General features: G+C 47.0%; 1 protein-coding gene across 4 annotated transcripts in view; it reads left to right on the top strand.

Annotated features, from left to right (window-relative positions):
* Nucleotides 1–22248, top strand: part of LOC144163109 (sodium-coupled monocarboxylate transporter 1-like) — a 60073-nt gene that overhangs the window by 18293 nt on the left and 19532 nt on the right. For 3 of the 4 annotated variants that reach the window (XR_013320832.1, XM_077693916.1, XM_077693914.1), the window contains exons 3-8: nucleotides 1670–1735; nucleotides 6306–6357; nucleotides 7435–7502; nucleotides 10195–10352; nucleotides 12995–13135; nucleotides 15303–15432. Coding sequence is in view for 3 of the 4 variants with exons in the window: in XM_077693916.1 (XP_077550042.1) it covers nucleotides 1670–1735; nucleotides 6306–6357; nucleotides 7435–7502; nucleotides 10195–10352; nucleotides 12995–13135; nucleotides 15303–15432 (615 nt within the window). In the remaining variant the exon portion in view is untranslated. The remainder of the gene's footprint in view (nucleotides 1–1669; nucleotides 1736–6305; nucleotides 6358–7434; nucleotides 7503–10194; nucleotides 10353–12994; nucleotides 13136–15302; nucleotides 15433–22248) is intronic. The other variant, XM_077693915.1, reaches the window with a different exon arrangement.

The following is a 22248-nucleotide window of genomic DNA, read 5'->3' as shown; positions in this document are numbered from 1 at the left end:
AGTAGGTGCGAAGAGCAGATGCAACGACTAAGTATTTGCAACATAAACAATACTTTCTGTTTAGCCCCGTGGAGAAAATATAAAATATTTAAAGGGAATATTTTCTCAGGCCTTGGCCCTACTACAAATGCGAACGATGGGGTCAAGGATACGTCTGCAGTGACTATTCTTCGGCAGCGAAATATAACGAGGCTACATTCTGGGTTATATTTGTGATTTTCGATTGTGACGCCAAGAAGCTGTCAACAACAACGAGCTTATTGCTGGTGCTTTTTATAGGACAGCTTAATTTTACCTCGAAATAATGCTGTATTTAGTAAAAGTTTTCTTAGCATCAGTGGATTTCATTAATGCTCAATTTAAAAAGTTACGTCTTAAATCACTTTTTTGACGTTTTAGCAGCATAGATGCGACAAGGTAATTAATCAGATGAAAAACAGTAGCTTAAGAAATAATTTATAGGCTTCCTAGGTACATGATTAAAATCTGTGGGCAATTCCACAAGCCACGTCCCCCTTTTTTACCGTTTATTTGCATGCATCATTAAAAGTCCATTGGCCAAATTCTGTGAAGAAACAAAAGGTTGCAAAAGCCTTTTAAAGACGTATCAAACGTATCGGCATTAGTGAGCGACAAGTTTAACAGCTTTTTGAACAAGACATCGATTTACCAGTCCCTTGTACTGTTGTAATCATGGAGCTATTTAAATTCGTTTATTCTAATGCCATACTGGAGTTTATAACTAAATCTTTCTGATAGTTTGTCTTTATTGCACATTGTTGCAATTTTGGGAACTGCCTGCATTGTTGTGTCATTGTATGTAATTGCCTATACTTATCTCTGTATACAAAGTTCTCATTTTTGTCGACATTACACTGTTTCTCCCTTTAAGATATTTTCATCATGTGGGCACTACTTCATGTACGTATAGCTATACGATTCAGCGCTTACTGCGTCTTAAATGAGAAATCATTCCACGGACAGTTGGCAGCGCTGAACTGCGCAAGAAACTTTCGTAGTCCACCGTCTTTCGCTGCACTGTATACTCTGACGCGGCGTAGAGTAAGCTCTAATATGCCGCGCTTGGGCCGAAGTGTACCCAACAAACGCTGGTTGGAAACTCCCAAAAAGCAGTTTTTATGTGAAAGCTATAAATGGATTTCTGAGCGAGGAATCCGGCGTTTACGTCAGCGTTTCTATAGCAGCGAGACGGATCCTAGACCATCTGCCTTTGAGACGTTCCATAGCGCGAGGCGGTCCAAAGCGCGCCCTATAAATCGGCAGTTGCGAATTGGGTGGCTGTTGACGCCGGTACACCACTGATTAATTAAGAAAGCGGAACAACAAAGTCGTAAAATCAGACAGTTCGGCAGCCACATCCACCATAGTCATCAACTTTCCCAATGCACAGAGACAGAAACGAACACCGGCGCAAGGCGTTGGAGACAGATCGAAGCTGTTCGAAAGCTTGGTGCGGAAGGTGATCACGAAGCGAATCGTCTTAAGCGGCACGAGGGTGAAGCCCTTCGAGAACGGGAGTAGAAGCAAGGCGTCTCAGTTGTTAAGTTGGACATGAATGCTATCGCATTCAGCACCCTTTAAAGACCTCTAGGCGTCGTCGGACTTTCTCAGTGATGTTTTAAGTTGCTTTTCTTGTTTTAAATCGCAGTACCTTCGTATGCGCTATGGAAACGGCATTGGCATTGTGTCATCAATCATCTACTTCGTGCTAAGTGTGAGTGTTTTTGATGCTCTTAAACAGGACGCTTAGAGGTGAAGTGGAAAATCATTAGGGGTCAGGCACACCTAAATTAAACAATCCTGTCTTGTTGATGTTTAGTTTTTGTATTGTATTCTCTAGTCACTGCGCGAAATCAGTTTGAAAAGTTTTAGCCGCAATGAGCGATCCTAGTGAATTGTGCATGCTAGTTTCAAGCTTAGTCGTTCACAGGGTATTTTTTCGTTTGGTAGCACTTTCGTTGCTCTTACCCTCTTAAAATTCAAGGCAGATTAATTACCCAATAATGTGAAGGCGATTTAGAGCGAGGCTTGCGAAATTCGATTATAAGCACTCAGCTACAACAAGCGATAATATCTAAAATGTAGCAAGTTGCGGTTTCAGCAAACCACGGCAGGTATTTATTTGGGAGGAGGGCGCGAGGTTGAGGGGGGGAGGGAGGGGGGGGGGAGTGGGGGGGGAGTGGGGGGGGGGAGTGGAGGTGCACGAACGCCGAAGAAATTCATCAGGCAGTGCTTATTGCGCTCATGCGTGCACCTTATCCCGTTTTGAGTAACAGCCTGCGTTATATCCCTCTAAAAGCTTCGCGCTGTTTAAGCGTTCATTTGTACTAATCGTGCAAAGGAACGCTGTGAGAACAGCAGTGCAACAAAAAAAATTAAGTACTCGCTTTCCAAGCTGCTTTACTGTGTTTGTTTGCGATTTTCTGCTTTTATACTCCAGCGCTAAATGAAAGACAATCCGTTACGTGTAAAGCATTGACTATATCTTTTGATGCCGAAAATTAGACGGTTACGAAATTGTTATTCAGCATTACAGATAGCGAGCTACTCGTAACAACTTGAGCACGCGGATGCTTGAATTAGGATGAAAGTTAGACAGGAAGTGCGAAAGCGGAACAAAGATTTTGCGCACTCACGCAGATTTGCGGAAAGCGCGCTACATTATAAATTCAATGTTTAAAAGGTTTGAACGGTGCCTGCCTGTATACGCATACTTGAGAAAACATGTTATATGTTACACGGCGAGGTTTTCATAATCATGCAGCATCATCACGAATTCGCCGTTGTTGCCATAAACAGGACAGACAGGCATAACCACACTTTGATATCTCTGAGTGCACTGCGTGCATTAGGCACATACAGTGTCGCTTCGTCCGCTACGGCGTGACATTGTAGGGGCAGAGAAAATTCCAACTACATGCTGTAACGCTAGTCCTAACAGAAGCTATAACACACCTTTAAGACCTCCATGAAGGATAAATGTTTACAAGTTAACACCTAGACTCAATGTACGAGCGCATGCTTGAGATTATATTTTAAGTGGGAAGCACTTTAGGGGACCGGCTTGCCGTGGTACCTCGTCCGGGGTCACGGTACCTAGCCACCGTAGTCATGCCGCGCCACGCACCCAAAAAGAGGCTTCGAAACGACCATCGCTTCCCCAGGTGGCGCGTTACAAAGCCGATGTCAATCCCTTTGCGCAATAGAAGAACATGTTACTTATATACGAAGTATAGGGGGCGATCTTTACGCTGCGCCGTTTCCCCGGAAGCGGCCGTTGCTAGGGTGCAACTAAGTACATACTGATATAAAATAAGAAGAAAATCATATATTAACGCATTAATTACCCCAATATAAAATGCAATCCAGTGCTCTTTACAGACATGATGATGATGATTACAGGCCCTCCCTTGTACTTGGACGTCGGTTGTCACTAACCGACTTGCCTGTTCTATTGTACTTATTTGCCCTACCCTTCACTAACCTAATGGGTGTGCCCCCCTCCCCCAGGTTTCAAACTCCCATCGCTTCTCCCCCCACCTTCCTGCCCTAGCACCCATGTTTACCTCCGCCCACTCTTGTGTTCTAAATTCTAATTCGGAAAATCACTCATCCTACGTCCTACTATCATCAATACTTTTCTTTTTCAGAGGAGGCAGCGCCCTCACATGACTACTTCAGGTATCAACATCGGGCTGATACTGAAACTAGTCAATAGAGGGCGCCACAGCCCCTCTGGCGATAAGGTCCCTGAAAGAACTAAGGTAGCGCCAACTGCTCCCTCCTTCTCCGCCGCCCTCCTCTTTTTTCTCTCCCCTCACCCGCGGCGCCGCCGTCCCTTTAACTCCGCGGCGGGGCCGCCATATTTGTTGGCCACTTGAGAGCAGACGCCCTCGCTACGCTTCAGGGCGATCGCTGCAGTTTGCTCTTGTTTTCGCGCCGAAATCGCTCTTTGGTAGCATTTATAGGATTTCTAGAGCCCCGTTAACTTCTAGAGGATAGGATTTCTAGAGCCCCGTCTAGAGTTAATTAATCATGCAATACGTTTTTTCACCGGGCGCGGTCGTTTACAGCCGTTATTAATGGAGGCGCCTGGACAGAATTGTTTTGTGCTGGGATATATTCTGGCAGATTTGTACATTGCACTAACACAGGGATACACCCGAAAGAAATTCGAAAGAGGACCAATGTCACGATGATTATCAAGAGAAAACAATAAATCACAAAAATGAATTGGTGCCAGCAAATAGATATTTTATTGGAACAAACGTCCGTAATGACGTCGTGCAGGTGGCTTGTGCTGCTGACGTGGCTTCCCGTGAGAAAAAAATGTTGGGAGTGGCATTTGGGTTTCGTTTTTTTAACGCCAAGCTTCTCCAATATCCGTTGCTCAAATTGATCCGTGAAATAATCCTATTGAGAAGGGAAAAAAATGTCGCCACCGAGTTTGAGATGCGCCACAAACACTCCGCAAATATAGGCAATAATGCATTGCAGAAGGGAGTTAGTGACTGTTCTACCGTAGCATGGTCAAATTCGTGTTTGCACATCTGCTCAGTGCCGCGTCCGCTCAACTCGCTACACTAAACCCGTTTAGCAAGCGCTTTGCTGGACAAAAATACGTCTGCTGAAAATAATATAGTCGCCCAGTGTGTTTTGGTTCAAATCGCAATGACTGGATACGCTGCGCCATTGACTACTAAGATGAAGTAAGCGCGCACACTGCAAATGTACGGCATCGCGTGTAATGCAAACGTAAGTCGTAATTAACGTTCCTCTGTGCATACACGGAAGAAAGGGCGTACAGCCGTTACGGTGCGAATATGCATTTGAAGTGCTCATTCAAACGTGCGCGAATTTAATAAAGCGATAACAGAAATTGCGCATCAAACGTACGTCAACGGCGCGGTCACTATATTAGCTGACCTTAAATTGTTTTACCTAGCCGCAATTTTTTTTTCTCGCAACAGCCTCAATTTTCGCCGCACCGACCAAGCCCATATTACGCAGCAAATCACTCCGATGCCATAACAACGGGATTATAATACCACCCGGGTAGCTAACACACAAAACATGACTTCACGCCAAAAAGAGCGTACACGCACTCGGAACGCACACGATACATGGTCAGACGCAAGCTGCCGTCGGCCAAAACAAGCATGAATTCAGGTGAACAATTCTCGCGTCACGAAAACCTTACGACAACTGACTGAACATGCTACGCCGCTGATATTGATGCTGGAAGTTAAGCGCGCACATGACAAATACACGGCCTCTTATACAAACCAAAGCTTACGACGGGACGAACTCGGCGCTGCGCGCAATGCCTACTCAGAACAAAGCGTGGACGACGGTCGCGAAGGGAATACGCATTTCTTCGTAAGTGACCGCTCAAGCTCGCGCAGAATTTAACAGAGCAAGAACAAGCATTCAGAAACTTACCTCGCAAAAGAGTGATGGTAGCGTCGGCCTGAAGTATGCCCGTTCAAATCTATGCAACCAAACTTTTCTCCTTTCTGCGTCGCGTTTCCCGGACGGAATAACGAAGTCTTGTGCCCTGCCTGACGATATTCGCGCTGCCTAAGGCACAACACATCGACACCGAGAAGCAACCTAAAACGACACCGGTGCGACATTTTTTCGAAGCGAGCAGCTAATTCCGGTACTGAAGCACGGTGGCGACGGTGGCTCGGAAGCCAGCAATGGCGTCGCAGCGGCGGCGTTGCGCAATGTCCCAGCCGGCGAGGCATCGGCGAGGCGACCCGGCGGCGGAGCAAAAAAAACAAAACCACGTGACTTTTCCCTTGGCCAATGGCGCGCGGCGTTCGCCGGCGAAAAAGAAAATGGCAAAAAACGAAGTAAGAGAGGAGCGCGGGCGAGGGCGAAAGGCGGCGAGATCTAAAGATGGCGCTACCTTAGTAATTTTAGGGACCTTATCTGGCGAATCACTCCTCTGCACTTGACAGCTTTCCCTTTGAGTGCAACTGCTTTAATTTCTTGCTTTTATGACACCTTAATCCCTTTGACCAGAATTTGTCTACAGTTTCTTCAGTAACTAGCCGTGAACCACCCTGCTATGCTACTATGTAGAATATTCGCTAATTATCGCTCTTCTTTTCTCTGGAACTCTAAGAGGCTTTATTCAATGGCGCTTTGTCCTAATCAGTTGAAAGCATGTGCTTATTTTGTACGGATACAGTTTTGAAAATAATCAGCTACATAATTCTGTGCCTGTTTTCACGTTGTTTGGATATTCTTTTGGCAGTATAATTTTGCCTTTGCAGCAGGCCGTAGGAGCGGCGGGCATCTACAGCGCCGCTCTCGCCATGTCTACAGGTGAGCATGAAATTTAAAATTTATCAGCTGAATTTGGAAGTTATCTACATAGTAAAATTGAAAGCGAAAATTTCCTCCAGAAATGACCACGCCAGAGTGAGATCCTTTTTCCGGCACCAAGTGCGGCCGGCAGGCCTTGGTTGCAACAAAGCACTGAAAACGCCCGTACTGGCATTAAGTGAAATATCAGCGATAGTTTTGCCTTCTCGGTTTTATATCTCGTGAAAATCATTTTTTTCACCGAAACAGTTTCAAATGAAGCTCAAGGACATGAATGTTTCTGTAGGGCTATAGGGCATTCAATTTCTCCTTAAGCATGGTTCTTGCTGTAAGCTTTTATCTGTTATTTATTTATTCGTAAGTGCCCCCAGCAGCAGTGGTCCATCTAGGGTGGTACACATAAAAGTACAAAACAGAAGACAAATCAAAGAAATATGGGTACTCGTTCTGGAGTACGGATGTGTATAGCCAGATGTGAGCGATATGCGTGCATTGGCATATATTCTTTTGACGCCTCTCTTGCCCCCAGTTGACACGAGACATTGAAAATAGCAATTACGTTGTTAATCTTTTCAGTTCTTTTTTATCATGTTCGCACCAGGTGACTGTGATTCTTTTGTTATCTTGCTTTCTCCCCTCTTCCACTTCTCTAATTTTTTTCGCGGCCCTCCAACCATGATCCGATTGTACAAACTCTCCCTTCCCTTGCGCTGCCCTCGGCCTTGCTACATTTTCTGTATATATATAACCCTGAAACCAACTTATTCTGCACTCTGAAGAAAGGAAGTCCTCAACTTTTATTTTTATTTTTAATGTTTTTCTCGTGTGTCTCTGTTTCTGCTTACCTTATTTTTTCGCGTTCTGTGTGAGTTTTTATGTTTCCAGACGTTATGTGTATATATATATATATATATATATATATATATATATATATATATATATATATATATATATATATATATATATATATATATATATATATATATATATCTGCACGTGCGTGTACAACGGATCGTGTGCAATGAAATCTCCAGATCCTGTGCAGCTTATTCTTTCATTCGATATTGCTTCCAAAAGTATTCCCAATACCGCAAGTGGCTTCAAGCATCATTCTTGGTGTGGCCGGGACAACATACACGGCGCTGGTGAGCTCTGAGCACGCAATCTTTGTTCTCCCACGGCACGGTACCGAACATTTCAATGCCACATATGGCTCTGGTGTTAAGATTGTAACTCAGAAAGGACTGTATGCAGTAAAGTTTATTTTAAAGAAAAAATGACCCTATGGACGTCATGACATCAACATGCGAGGTAAAAGTTGTGTCAAGATTTTATGCATGTATCTTTATCCGAAACGTAGCTTAGATAAACCAAACTTAGTAGCAAACTCTCAATGTTTATTGACTGAAAAAACGGGTAATTTTGCAATGCATGGTGAACAATTTTCCTCTGTTCCTCGCGGTTGTTGTCAATAGCTCATGGACTTTTATTTGAACGTGCTCATGACTTGGTATACTGCCCGTTCACCAGCCCCATCAATATAGGAATGGCATGCTCGGACGAAAAAAAATGGTTAAATGAGAACGAAGTAAAAACATTTACAGTGAGTGGAAGGGGCCCTAATGTCTTACGACAAACTTATTAAAACGTGTAATTTTGCTTAGTGATGCGTAACCAGGTGGAGAAAGTAAGATGGAGAGTACGGGAGGTTAATTAGGTGATGAACCGGGTTTGCTACCCTGCACGGGGAGAGGGGGTTCAAGGGATAAAAGAGAGGAGAGTTTCAAGCTGGGCTAGTTGGAATGACATTCTTGGAAGAAACCAGCGCGAATTTAAACAAAGACGAAGGACGTAAAACACAAGGACAGCCGCTGGGCCAACGTTGCTGGGTTAGTTGCATGAAAGTTTAAACACTGAAAAGAGCCCGATGTAACTGGGCTAGCTCGAAAGATCTGGTTGGAGGGGGCTGGGCTAGTTGGAAAGGGCTGGAAATGCTGGGCTAGTTGGAAAGCCCGATGTAACTGGGCTAGCTCGAAAGAGCTGGTTAAAAAAGACTTGGCTAGTTGGGCTGGGCTAGTTGGAAAGGGCTGGAAAGGCTGGGCTAGTTGGAAAGCCCGATGTAACTGGGCTAGCTCGAAAGAGCTGGTTGGGGAGGGCTGGGCCAGTTGGAAAGGGCTGGAAATGCTGGGCTAGTTGGAAAGCCCGATGTAACTGGGCTAGCTCGAAAGAGCTGGTTAAAAAAGACTTGGCTAGTTGGGCTGGGCTAGTTGGAAAGGGCTGGAAAGGCTGGGCTAGTTGGAAAGCCCGATGTAACTGGGCTAGCTCGAAAGAGCTGGTTGGGGAGGGCTGGGCCAGTTGGAAAGGGCTGGAAAGGCTGGGCTAGTTGGAAAGCCCGATGTAACTGGGCTAGCTCTATGGGGCTCGTGGAGAGGGCTGGGCTAGTTGGGCTGGGCTAGTTGGAAAGGGCTGGAAAGACTGGGCTAGTTGGAAAGCCCGATGTAACTGGCCTAGTTGGGAAAGCATTCCTGAATTTTTTTCGGTTTCATCCAAGAACGTCTTTCCAACTAGCACAGCTGGAAACCCTCCTTCATTTCATTTCAGTTACATCGGACTTTTTTCAGTGTTTAAACTTTCAAGCAACGAACCCAGCAGCATTGGCCCGGCGCCTGTCCTTGTGTTCAACTTCCTTCGTCTTTGTTTTAGTTCGCACTGGCTTCAGCCAAGGATAAAAGAGAGGGATGGAGAGGAGGAAGAGATAAAAGTGGGAAGGCACGCACTCTGGTCCCGTTTGAAGCACTTCAGTCGTCCATGTAAGTTCGTTTCTCTTAGGAAACGTAAAAGGGCTTTCGTCCGCCTTCGGCGAAGTCAACGGTGGAGACCGATGACCCAGGACAGTCTCTACTGTAAGCGGTCGATTATCCAATCGGCTGAGAGTGATGCATAAAGTTCGTGTTCCGTTAATGCAGGACCAGACTTCACGTGCTGGCTCATAAAGGCGGCACGGCAGTATTGTTGAAACCCTTCCTACAATGATCGATCACTGACATTCATGCTTGAAACATTCGCATGTTTTGATTGCTGCTTAATGCTTACTGCTCTCTTACGAATTTTTACGTATTGATCGGAGTGATCGTTAAAAAGGACCGCAGGATGAGAGGGACAGAGCGAGACTATGTTCCTTTATGCTTAGCTTCTAATCGAATAAGGCGCGTTTTATCGCACGATAAAGACCGACGAACACATCAAAAGTATAATTATTGTGTTGAAAGAACGACATAAACCGTCGTTAGTGCTTGCGGAACTTTCCTTATAACATTAACAAAAACGCCTTTCGAAATATGGGCTTGTACTCCCTAAAATAAGTGTACAATCTCAAGATGCTTCTAAGCTCATGGCAAGAGAAGACAAAGTCGTCGCATATACCTCAATCGCATTCAACTTTGAAATATATGCGGTTGCATCAGGATCGTTATCTTATGTAACATGTTTTCGAGGATAAAACAGATGACCAATAGATCAATTTGAACAGCAGTGGACCAAGAAATTGCCCCGAATTCTCCAAGGACGCCAGAACGAGACCGACAATTTAGCTAAAAAACATGATGTAGCGTCCATAAAAGAGTACAACTTGCCATTCATTCATATACATCCAGCAGTACGCGCACCGACATACATTAAAAAAGACAGGAACATAACATGAAATCTGTGGTTAAGAGAATTTTGTTCTCTATAAGACGCGAGAAATAGCCGCATTCGCTACGGCAAATACTGCACGTAACATGACTTTCGGTGCGCGTGTTTTAAATATATATTGCCTTTTTATCTTCGCTGCTGTAGGGTGGCCTTCGCAGCGTCGTCTGGGCCGACTGTATACAAGCAGTTATCATGGTCTCATCGCCAGTCATAATCATCGGGAAAATAATTTACGACTCTGCCCACACCGCCGTTCCTTTACGGCCGCTGAGTGACTTCAACATAACAGCGTATTTCTTGAGGTACGCAACCTCTGTGTGCTTACAGAAAAAACTCCCAAGGACTTCCGTTTAGTTCCGCATGACTGGTGAAACAATAGCCACCACTTTATTTAAACGACATGAAGTATTTTTGAGAACCTAAGGCTTACCGACTGTCCGGAATTTGTTAACCATAATGTTTTGTACTTTGTCCTATTTAAGTAATATTTTGTTTCCATTTTTCCCGGCCGTGGCGACCGCTTTTCTGATGGAGGCAAAAGCGAAAACGCCCGTGTGTTCGAGATTTCGGCGCACGTAAAGATCACCAGGTGGCCAAAACTAACCCGCTGCCCTCCACTACGGCGCACCTCATCGCCTCTGTAGCGTGGCCGCGTTAAACCACAAGATCAATCAATCAATCAATCAATCAATCAATCAATCAATCAATCAATCAATCAATCAATCAATCAATCAATCAATCAATCAATCAATCAATCAATCAATCAATCAATCAAGCGTTTGTATTTTTAGTGAGCGTTAGTTAGTAGAGAGTTATAGGCGCCGGACAGCGCCCAGAGGGCGACACGGAGCCCGCGACACCCAGCGCCCCCTTCGGCAGGTATGCGCAACACTGGGTCTGTCCCAGCAGGCCGTTACGTTCCTAGCTGGGGAGCGGTCCTCTTTTTGCAGCGCGGATGAAGCACATTAGTCGCCCCTTCTTGGTTTAAAACGAAGTAAGAGATTGTGCAGTAATCCTGCCACATAGTGCAGGTGAATGAAGAAGGATTTATTCGGTTGAACTCGTGTATGGGAAGGAATATAAATGCCGCATAGGCGTGATGCCCAGAAGAGAAACGCTTGTACAGCCTGCCTGCGGGCAGAATTTTCTCATGATCTGCATGTTTCCCTTAAAAAAACGTAATTTATATTGTTCAATCTACAAAATAGGAGGCTTTGTCTGCAAATATATCAGACGTTGCGCTATGTTTCCGCGCGAAGTATTCCATCCATGTGAGTGCACTTGCCACTGCAGAACTACTAACTGGACCACAGGGGTGTTACATATGGGTCCTAGATCCGAATGTGATGCTCCATTCATGTAACAATATGAAATTCACATTTGTTTGTGTATAGCGAAAGTGATGCCGCTAAGTGCCCGCTCCGCCAAGAAACTTTTTGGCACCAGGTGTAGCCCAGTACGATAGATGTATAAACACACGCCCCAGAAAGAAACTCTTCACGAGAAGGCTACCACAAGAAATTCAATTGGGAGGAGAGGGGGTGGGCGGAGGGGTAGGCAGAACATTTAATAGGCGTATCGGAATAAATTAGGGGATATTCATATTCGGGTTTTTTTTTTCTCCACGCTAACGGGTCCGGCGTGAGACCTCTCTTAGACAGAAATAGTAGCGCTTTTATTACCATCAACACCTTTGCAGCAAAAGCCACGGGAGCAAAATTTAGTTCCCTGAGGTCACCCCTCAGTGGTCCGGAGTGACCGGAATCACAACGGATGGGATAAATAAAGTTTGTCCGCCCTTTGCTACACCCCGAGCACGAAAAGTTCGTCCGGCGTTTTTATATTTCCAACTTTTATTGCGGCACGTCCTATCTCTATTTTTCTTTGCTTTTCAGTGGCTTAGACAAAAATTTAATTGTTTCTTTTGCAAGAAGAGTTGGTAATTTTATGCTATCCAATAGCTCGCGAAACATTTGGGAACGTTTACGGCTATAAGTGTCCGCCCCATATGTGTCCATATGTATTTAATACGGCGATATAGGCACGTGAAATACTAGATGAAGCAGAGTAGAACCACTGGGTGATAACCTACACTGCTATAACCGTGTTTGGGGGCCCTCTTTGTTACCACATTTAATGCGCACTTATGTGTATTTACCACCTACTAACCAGCCCACTAACAAGCTGCTCGTACACCACGGCAGCATGTAATCCGCTCGCTTACTATGGGCTTTTCGAGATTCAGTAACCACACTCCATATCTGCCAAAAGAATCCGCGGGAGAAAGCAATACCTAGAACACACGCTTCCCAGTTGCGTCCTCCTACGGCTCTGCAGCAAAGCGACAGCATTTTATCGGCGCCCCGGATTTTTTTTTTTTTTTGGAGGCTTCCCCTACTATAATGATTTTCTGCATGACTTCATTGCACTATGTAGTAGAAATACAGCAAATAACGTTATGACACACGTTTTTGCAAAGTTGCGTTCACGAGCGCTGAAGGCGGTGTTCGCGGCCTGACCGACCCAGAGGTGCGCGGGTCTGCCGCGGCTGCGCTCGCCCAGCAAACTTCGCTGTCCGGAGCCTATAGCAGAGCCGAGAACCGGTCCGGGTACGGTACCCAGTAGGCGAACGGAGCTACTGCGCGCGAGCAGAGCCGGAAAAACTGGTTCTGCGCATGCGCAGTTGTACCGGGTTACCGTATCGGGACAGATTTCCCGGTAAGCTGAAACACTGGTGTTAGCGCTGTTAGTATGGTCTAACACCAGTACCAGGGGGTGATAGACCCCTTGTGCGACTTGAACAACTCCATGAAGTTTAGGTGCTGCTCGTACAGCTATGCCGGGAGGGATCAGCCGCTTCAATTATATTTCAAACTTCACGAAGCAAAAAGCGGCTGCTGGAATGTACGACATGCTTGTTGTTCAGGACGTAACCTTCCCGCAGAACCGACGTGGACGTCACGAACGACGAGACTGTTTGGAGCGTACTGTTCGCGGCCTTTCCGTATCATCTCATGCGTCTGGGCTTGGATCAGATGATCACGCAACGATTCCTGGCAGCTAGATCACTGCGAGACGCGAGGCTGTGAGTAAATGCCTTCTGGTACCACCGCTACCAATTGCACTGCTCTGAGCAGAAACCTTATAACCGAAGACTGCTACATAGTCACATATTTATTTCCGTGCCTCATAAGCGTGTCAATATTGTCTTCAGAGGCACGTTTCATATAGCATTGAAGGTTCTAAACAACGCATTCTAGTTTAGTATTGAATTTGACAAGATTTCCGGCTGTACTGCTCCTTTCTCAAAAGCGTTTTATAGGAGTGTGTTTAGTTTGGCAACAGAATGATGACATTACTTCCAGGGAAGAGACGCTCATCTATAAAATTGTTTTCCCAGTGTTCGATATTACTGATTGCACCCTAAGCGTAACTTTTCTGGCGATTTGGTAACGTTTTTTGTGCAGCTAGCCTTGGTGCACATCTCGATCCAGCACTCGATCGCTGCTTCGTTCCACCTTTGTCTTGCAAGTCTGCCTTTTGACATACCTCGGCAAATGTCCATTCGGTCTTCAGATCTCCCGCACCTTTGCCACACCGACTGGCTTCTGTGCCAGCTCTCTCATTCCCCAAAGCTTACTTCCTCCCTCGCCTGCGTGTCTGCTTGCCTGTCTACTCTTAACATAAAAGCACTTGTTGACGAACGGTAGCTCAAGCTTAAAACAAAACGAAGGACAACTTCCCGTTTGCGAAAAGAAGTACCGCACCAGGTACGCTGATTGCTGCAAAAATGTTGTTTATTGCATTCCTGTGAAGTCGGAGCGCGTTTACATCGGCCGAACCGGCCAATGCCTAAACGACAGAGCTCGTGAGCACGCGGCGCCTCTCCAAGCCACCAATCCCTCTGCCCACCTGATTACACACTCTCGTGATCGTCGTGAGTGCACGTGCGAAGCTACCATGCGCGACATTAGCCGTGGTCGACAAGAAAAACAACAAACTCGGACGTGAGATTGCCGAAACCTTCGCAATGGACGTTGCTGGGGAGTCGTGGCTTTATCAGACTTTGACAGACAGTTTCTGCGCCGAACAATGTTATACTCCCTATCAGTAACCTTCTGCCACTCGGACATTGTTTATGTATATGTCTGTGTTCTCTTTTTGTAATTATTCAGTTGCGAGTCAGTGGCGTGTCCTGTGTTTTCTTGTCCTTCGTTTTGTTTACGGTTGTAGCTGCTTTTCCCCAAGAATATTGCACCAACTAGCACCGATCACAGCCGTAAAGCACTTCTCGACTCCGCATGTCACAAATCCGGCGTGGGGTGTGAGAAGTGGCATACAGCTGTCGTAATAGGAATACTACGAGTAAATATATTTTTGAGTTATATTGCAATGAAAGCCAGGTAAGTTTGGGCTTGGGTCGCAATAGAATCCTGAATCCAGAGCGCGTAAACCCAGAAAAGTCGTGCCCTCCTCCTCATTTCGGCACACTTGTTCGGCACACCTCCGGCCATTTGTTCGCCTCCGGCGGTTGATATTGTGGCACTGAAAAGAAACCCGTTCCCAACAAATCAGTCTCTGCTGGCAAATTACGCCGACTTTAAGCAGATTAGCGTAAGCTTGGTCTTTGTAAGCTGGTTTCCAAGATTTGGGGTCGCACAGTCAAGCTTACTAATATAGAAAAAAGTAAAGCCAGTGCGCATCCTGGTGAAGGAGACCGACGACGATCGGGCCGCAGAGGGCAAGCGTAAGCACAATGCCCGCTGGAATCACGAATACCGCGAGGTGGAAAATGCAAGACGTCGGTGTGGCTACAATCCTACTCAGCGCTTCCTCGGCGCGATGGGGCGGTGTGAGCGGTAGTTTGAGCCAACCAATAACCCACAAGTAGATCTGCTACTAACCCACCTCAACGGGCTGGAGCGGAACTAATTTTTTCCCTTCCAAATACCTTCCTCTGTTTGTTGGCACTTGAATAGCTGCTGCTGCAGTCTGCGACCCCATCTGCTTTCCATTCAATTTGTTTCACATTATTACATTTACACTTCACTATGCTTATGTGCTCCATTCTAATGTACTCGAATACTTCCTTAGAACAGACAGTAAGACCTTATCATGGCGTACGACAAGCAGATGTTATGACACCGATTCAGAGCTGTTAACACTCTCTATACGGGTACTTGCATCGTAAAGAGGGAGGCATACGTTTTGAGTAGGCTCCTTTATCTGCTTATTTTTTCATTTGTTTTCAGAATAGCACTCGGAAGTGTCACCCTATTTTCAATTTTTTATCTCCTGGTTGGTTTCACAGCATTGGCAATTCTCTATTGGTTCAGAGACTGCGACCCCGTTATCTCTGGCTCCGTCTCACGATACGATCAGGTATGTCTGTTTTTATTACCTGGTTGACAGTCCAACTACAATGCACAGTGCAATAGACGCCAAACTACACCACTTCTACTGCCTTGTGATATACACTTTAGCTGAAGGATATGAATAAAAGCCTTACTTTATTTTTGTGCTTTATCTTTTTAACACGAAAGCGTTTTATTCCGGGATACACAAAGATTTCCATGGCGTCATATCCGTCGCGGAAACCGCACCAGTACAACGAAGCAAGCGGCCTGTAAAGGGTGCACCCCTGCACACAGGGTCTTCTTGTGGGGAAGCAACCTTTAGTACTAAAGAGTACTAGAGATGTACAGTCGTTAGAGATGTACAGGACTGAGAAGATGAACATCAGAAAGGAAAATTTCTACGATAATTCCCAGGGCAGTGCTTTGCTTTTTGAGGCTAGAGCAGGTTGCCTGCGAACTAAGAGTTTTGTGGGGAAGTATTCACAAAATGATGGGGTATGCGTGGTCTGCGGAAAAGAAACAGAAACTATGCGGCACATCGTGCTAGAATGTGAGGGTATCCATCCAAATCTACATGAAGGGAATATTGGGCTGTCAGAAGCCCTAGGATTTAAAAGTATCACAGAGGAAGTTAACTTCAAGGCTGTCGAGGGGACGAAAAGAAGATTAGAATGCTGGTGGACGAAAAGCAGAGAGGGGAATATTGCCTAGGACAGTTACCACTTGTAACAGAAAAAAAAAGTATTTTGTGCCTAATAAGCTTTTTGTGCCTGCCCTAAGCAGCGCTAGTATTGAACCAAAAGTGTAAAACATAGGTATATTAGTCTTTTTTGGTAAGATGACATGTCATCACCCCGATACAAAGGGGAAACCAATAGAAATCATCATCATCAGTACGTTATACTTAAAGTTGTTCGTTTTCGGGTTTTATATTTTAACACGAAAGTGTTTGATGCCGGGATACACCAAGATTTCACTGACGTCATATCTGACATGGAAATGACGCCAGTACTTCTTTGCCGAGCAACCAGGACGTCGCTCACCAAGCACACCCACAAGTTAGCCGCCGAACCCCAAATCATTCTCAGTTGCAGATTTCGCTGCACATTTCATTTTCGTCTTTTACCGATTCCTTTGACAGAGGAATCACCCGCGGTTTTTTTTTTTCTTCTCTTCGCTCACTTTTATTCACCTGAAGCCCGTAACTCTCGGAGGTTACCAGTAGCCTAAATCCCTGCTTACATTTTCCGCTTTTTTTTACTTTTCTTGCGGCTTCCGGGATATTCGGGCTTGAATAGCGGCTGTAGGTGACAACGGCCAGCTTTTAATGCACGGGTACCCCTCCGGCATTACTTTGCTTAGTTGGCGAAAAAACCTGCGTTCAAGAGGATCGTAGCTAGAAACCCGCCTCCAAATTTCTATTAGCTCTGACGTGCTAACAACTTACTACTCAGGTGGATTGGCCGGTCACGATGACAGCCGATGTGAGAAGCTCACGGCCAATTCAAAAACTTTCTGTGATTCGAAGGCTGCACTTCAGTCACTCCAGTCACCCCTGTGCCGGGGACCTCACGAACGGCTCCTGACAGGAATAAGAATAGTGTACGACCGTGCTACCCAGGTAGGTCATGATGTTACCATCCAGTGCCTTCCCAGCCACTGCGGCATTGTCGGCAACGAAAGGGCGGACGCTACCGCCCGGTTGGCGCATCAAACAGCGGCGACTGTGCTCATCCCACTGTCTAGGACGGATGCAGCTAGCGTCTTCCGCATACTTGCCCGGCAAAACAGCAATCTCCTAATGGAATCCAGAAGAATTCAGAAGTGCTAGAGCACTGCACGGGCCCGGGCCAGCCCGCAAGCCCGGGCCCGACCCGGCCCGCGGGCCGGGCCGGGCTGCCCGAACTCGATTATCGGCGGGCCCGGGCCGGGCCCGGGCTCAGTGCCGCGGGCCCGGACTGGGCTCGGGCTCAGTGCCGCGGGCCTGGGCCGGACTCGGGCTCGACGCCACGGGCCCGGGTCGGGATCGGGCTTGAATTCATAGGCCCGGCCGTTAATAGTTCCGACGTGAAGTGTAGAAAAGAGCATAAAATTGAATATTCTGAGTACACTTTTACGCGCTTCTTGATGTTAGTTGTACACATTGTTTTAAAAACGTGTTTTGCTAGGGCTGATATTCACTATACTGTAACTTTAATGACATTTCATGTACTGCATCAAGATTTTATATTTTCGTGTATAACATATCAAAGATACGGTTACAAGGAATGCCCTAGTGGGGAAGGAATTAATTATGCCAGCCTGGAGCTGTGCACCTGTCTATGTACGTGTGTTTTAGATGTCGAACCAATCTAAATGCGGCTGCCGTGGCTGGAAATCAAACTCGCGTGCTAGAGAAGCGCCGCTGCTTAACCACTCCAGGGAAAATATTTCAACACACGCACATGCTCGTGGATTGAAATGGAGAGCAAGAAATTTCATTAATACCAACTTGTGACCGAAACAGCCCCATGAAGTTGCCAAGAGTCTGGTAAACAAAGTTGATGGTGTCTCTCGTGTAAAAATACGAGCTATTATTACGTCCATGTGGCGTGAACTGCAGACGGTGTGAGCTAAACTACGTGTACTTTTAAACTCTTATTTTTTGCGTTACAATTCAGGGCGTGCTTGTACAGACTACATGCTCCGTCTGATTTCCCGCCACGAAGACACTCGACCAAATATAATAAACAAATTTTCTTCAACGTCTAAGACCAGGACAGGTCACACACATGCGGGCCCTCCCTAGGCTCAAAAAAGAAAAGACCGTGCCCGGGCTGGGTGTGGGCCTGAGACTACGGGCCCGGGCCGGGCCTTGGATTGAGACAACGGGCCAGGGCCGGGACTGGGCTTGAGACGACGGGCCCTGGCCGGGGCTGGGCTAGGCGCACTTACGAATTCCCGGGCCCGGGCCGGGCCCGGGCTCGGTGTTACGGGCCCGGGTCGGGCTCGGGCTTCACAAAGTGGGCTCGGGCCGGGCTCGGGCCTTAAAATCAGGCCCGTGCAGTGCTCTAGTGCACGCATTGGTGCCCTTGACCCGCACCTGCACCGTCCCCTTCCACTAAGCCTCCCACGGTTTGACGCAACTCTTCTTTGCCATCGCTGGCTGGCGGTGGCTTTCACAAATGGTTATTCATACACAATAGGAATGGCAGCAAGTGAGGAGTGCGAAACGTGTGCCACGCCGGAGAAGATCCGGCACGTTTTATGCGAGTGCCCACGCTACTGGCCTGAAAGAAAAAAAAAAGCTGTCGTCAGCACTGAGCAACCTGGACTCTCGGCGGCCATTTTTGGAGGAGAAGATTCTGCGCTACGGCCCTCTTTGTCATCCGCTCAGAAGGCGACTAAGCAATTTTACGCTTTGTGCGGGCGACGAACTTAAACACCAGACTATAGACTGAACGCCTCCAGTGTCTATCCGTGTCAGTGCTTCAGCGCTGGGTATACGTGTCTACTCCGACTTCTCTTCATTCTTTCTTTTCTCTTTCTTTCCTATTTTCTCTTTCCCACGTGGAGGATGGCAAACAAGGCTCTAGCCAGGTTAACTTTCCTGCCTTCCTTCTACACCCTTCATTCGTTCCGTACCATTTCTTCCGAAAGAAAGTCGAGAAAAGCACGAAAGCTTTCTCGCATCAAGTGAGTCAAATACTCCGCTAAAAGAGAAAGTCGAGAAAAGCACGAAAGCTTTCTCGCATCAAGTGAGTCAAATACTCCGCTAAAAGAGCGTCCACCCTTTGCTGAAAGTGCGTCTAATCAACCGTCGCACCTTCAAAGACCCAAATCGCGAAGAAAGAACAAACCCACGTGATGATTTTTCGCGCCATAAGTAAACGCATCTACCAACGATCTAAAAGAATACCGATGCGGGGTTTGTGAGGCAAAAGTATACTACGAAGTCAAGAATGTGACGGAATCCCGTCTGGTCAGGATGCATTTTGACGAATACAAGGCAAGGACGCGGACCACAAAATTATTTGCTTTTAAAATATTTAGTTTCGGCTCTTGTACAGTAGCCTCCGTCCCGATAAAAGCGTTAGCGGAAATGTTCGCCTTATGTAATATTCATGACGTTGCTCAGAAATGTTGCGTACACCGGGGCAGGTTTCCGACGTTCCTATTAATCGTGTGCTCCGTCGTTTGTATGTGGAGTGATTCTAGATACAGGCGTGAGGTAGCATTCCTTTCTTTTGCGAGGACATGGGCTGCAGAACGATTGACTCTGTGCGATGTTGCAGTTGGTGACGACGCCACTCGTCGACGCGTGGCTTTTTTGTTCCCATCGTTTTGATGCTGCTACACAGGCGTTTCGTAAGGTTTCCAGATTCTCCAATGTACACGTACAGTCGGCAAAACGCTTGCCTATTAACGCTCACACGGAGTGTTTTGGACTGCGCGGTTGACGTCTTGTGGTAATGCCTGGTTTGAGACAGGTAGAATATGAGTATTCGCGACCCGTATCAGCGAGATGGCTCTGTCCCTACTGGGTGTGCCCGTCACCTTGGCTTCCGCACCTGATTTCGCCGGGAAAAGCGCTGCCTGAAATGCCGGGCCGGGAAACAAAAGCGGAGATTACCCGCTTTAGCGCGCGCTGCGCGGCATTCCTGTCGCCATTTATAGTTTTGACGCATAGCTGTTCATTGCACCATCAATCTGCCAATACGCTGCATGGGTATCGCGTGCACCATTATTAGTTCTCTACGCTCGGCGTTGCACGTCATTGCCGACGGGCCAACGCCACAGCACTCAATGCACTGTGCAAGTTGTCACCGACCGATAACTAGTCACGCAACAACAACGTAAGCGATGCGTTTTCGGCGATTGTAATTCGTTTTTCACACTTCGACAACTAAAATAAAACTTGTCGGAACATTCTGAACTTCTGCGATTTATTCAGAATGATAAAATGCCCGGAAGAAATGATATACAATAATTTAAGCTTGCTCAAAGCAAAATACAATGCTCATGACTCCGCCCTGTGGGCTTTAGTTGCTAAACGGCACAGATATGCGGGATGTGATTCCACTAACGACGCATACATTTAACGGCCGTGGTCTTCAGAATGTGAAAGCTCGAAATAACCTTGCAGAAATGCCCGTTTATTTCAATCCACGTTCGTTTAGTAGAGTCACTTGTAGGGGACCCCACGCGTTACCTATGCGGCGTATTGGCAGAACGATGATGAGGTGAACAGCTGTGCGGAAGCTTTTAATGGAGACGGGAAACTCGCGCAGCGCGTGTTAAGGTCGGTAATTTCCGCTTTTGTTCCCGGCACGGCACCGCAGGTAGCACTTCTCCCGCCGAAAGCCGGTGAGGAAGCCAAGGCGACGGACACAGCCAGAAGGGACAGAGCCATCGCGCTGATACGGGTCACGAATGTTCACATCCTATAGGGGCCTCAAACCAGGCGCAATCACTGGATGTGCACGCAGTCTGGAGGTCGCCGCTCGAGCGTTATAGACAAGTGTCTTGCCGACTGTACTTGCAATCTGCACAAGACAGTCTCCACCCATCGCCGCTCCGACAAATTTCCGTGAAAGTCGCCGACCAGACGATGAACGCACTCGAGGTGCGCGTACTTGCCTCTTTTGCCCCGCAACCGAGGACGTTCCTGCGCTACGTCGATGACTGCCTATGTGTGCTGCCAAAAGGCTCGCTACAATCCTTCACAGCTCAATGGAATAAAACCTGTCGTTCAATTTACAACAAAGGAAGTGTTCGATGGGCGTCTGGCATTCCTGGACGTCCTGGTGAAGCGTGACGGTGTGAGGCTTTACTTTACGCTGGGCAAGAAAAAAATTAGCATTGGCTTAGCTCAGCTATGCCAGGATATACGTAGCGTGAGCTAAGGTTCAGCAATCCAATCGAATCCAGTCAAATCCAAATCCAATCTAATGCAATGGGCCTCGCGCTTGCGAAGTACGGCCCTTCAGGGTCCATGCGAAACTGCTCAACCTCGGTCAGTGTAGCTTACGCTACAAAATACGCACACCAGCCGGTACCTGTACTTTATCTAGGTGCATCCGACAGCACAGAAGCGGTCTGTGGTCGCCTCCCTTCTCCGCAGAGCTGAGAGGATCTGTAGTAGGCCAGAGGACCGGGTGGCGCACTTCGCGAGTACTCCACTAGCTTTCATAGTGCGGTGTGAGGCCTTCATCGGCTCTGTTCAGCGGCGGCACACTCGCCCTGCGCATGTTTTCGACGTCGAACGTCAAGGGCGCGCGGCGATTCCGCCCCTTGACCGTCATCAGCGAGGTGCTTCCACGCGTACTCCGCTCGTACAACGTGTAAACAGCGCATGTGCCATCCCGCAAATTAAGGCATGAACTTGGGGACGTGAAAGACAAACTGCGAAATGAGAGGTACCCGGCAGTCGGGAAACTTTACCGGCCGCCTGCAGCAGCATTGAAACAATGTAAAGAAGAATCACGAGTCGTTAACCGCCCTCGCCGAGCACTGCGATACCACATCGCACACAATAAACTGGTCTGCTGCACGTCTCCTCGCAAAAGAAAGGAATGCTACCTCACTCCTTTATCTACAGTCACTCCATATACAAACGACGGAGCACCCGCTTAATCGGAACGCTGAAACCTGCCCCCAGTCTACGCAACATGCCTGCGTAGTGTCGTTAATCGTACATGAGGCAAACATTTCAGCTCACGATTTTACTGTACAAGAGCCGAAACGTTAAATATTTTGGAATCCAACTAACTTTATAGTCGGCGTCCTTGCCTTTTATTTGTCAAAAGGCGCTGTATTGGGCTCCTTCATGATCGATGTGTGTAATGTCTTATCTGGAACT

The sequence above is a fragment of the Haemaphysalis longicornis genome, unplaced genomic scaffold (assembly GCF_048455015.1).
Source record: "Haemaphysalis longicornis isolate Haplotype H1 unplaced genomic scaffold, Haemaphysalis longicornis Haplotype H1 scaffold_12, whole genome shotgun sequence".
Classification (NCBI taxonomy): domain Eukaryota; kingdom Metazoa; phylum Arthropoda; class Arachnida; order Ixodida; family Ixodidae; genus Haemaphysalis; species Haemaphysalis longicornis.
This window is presented reverse-complemented; position numbering and strand designations above follow the sequence as displayed.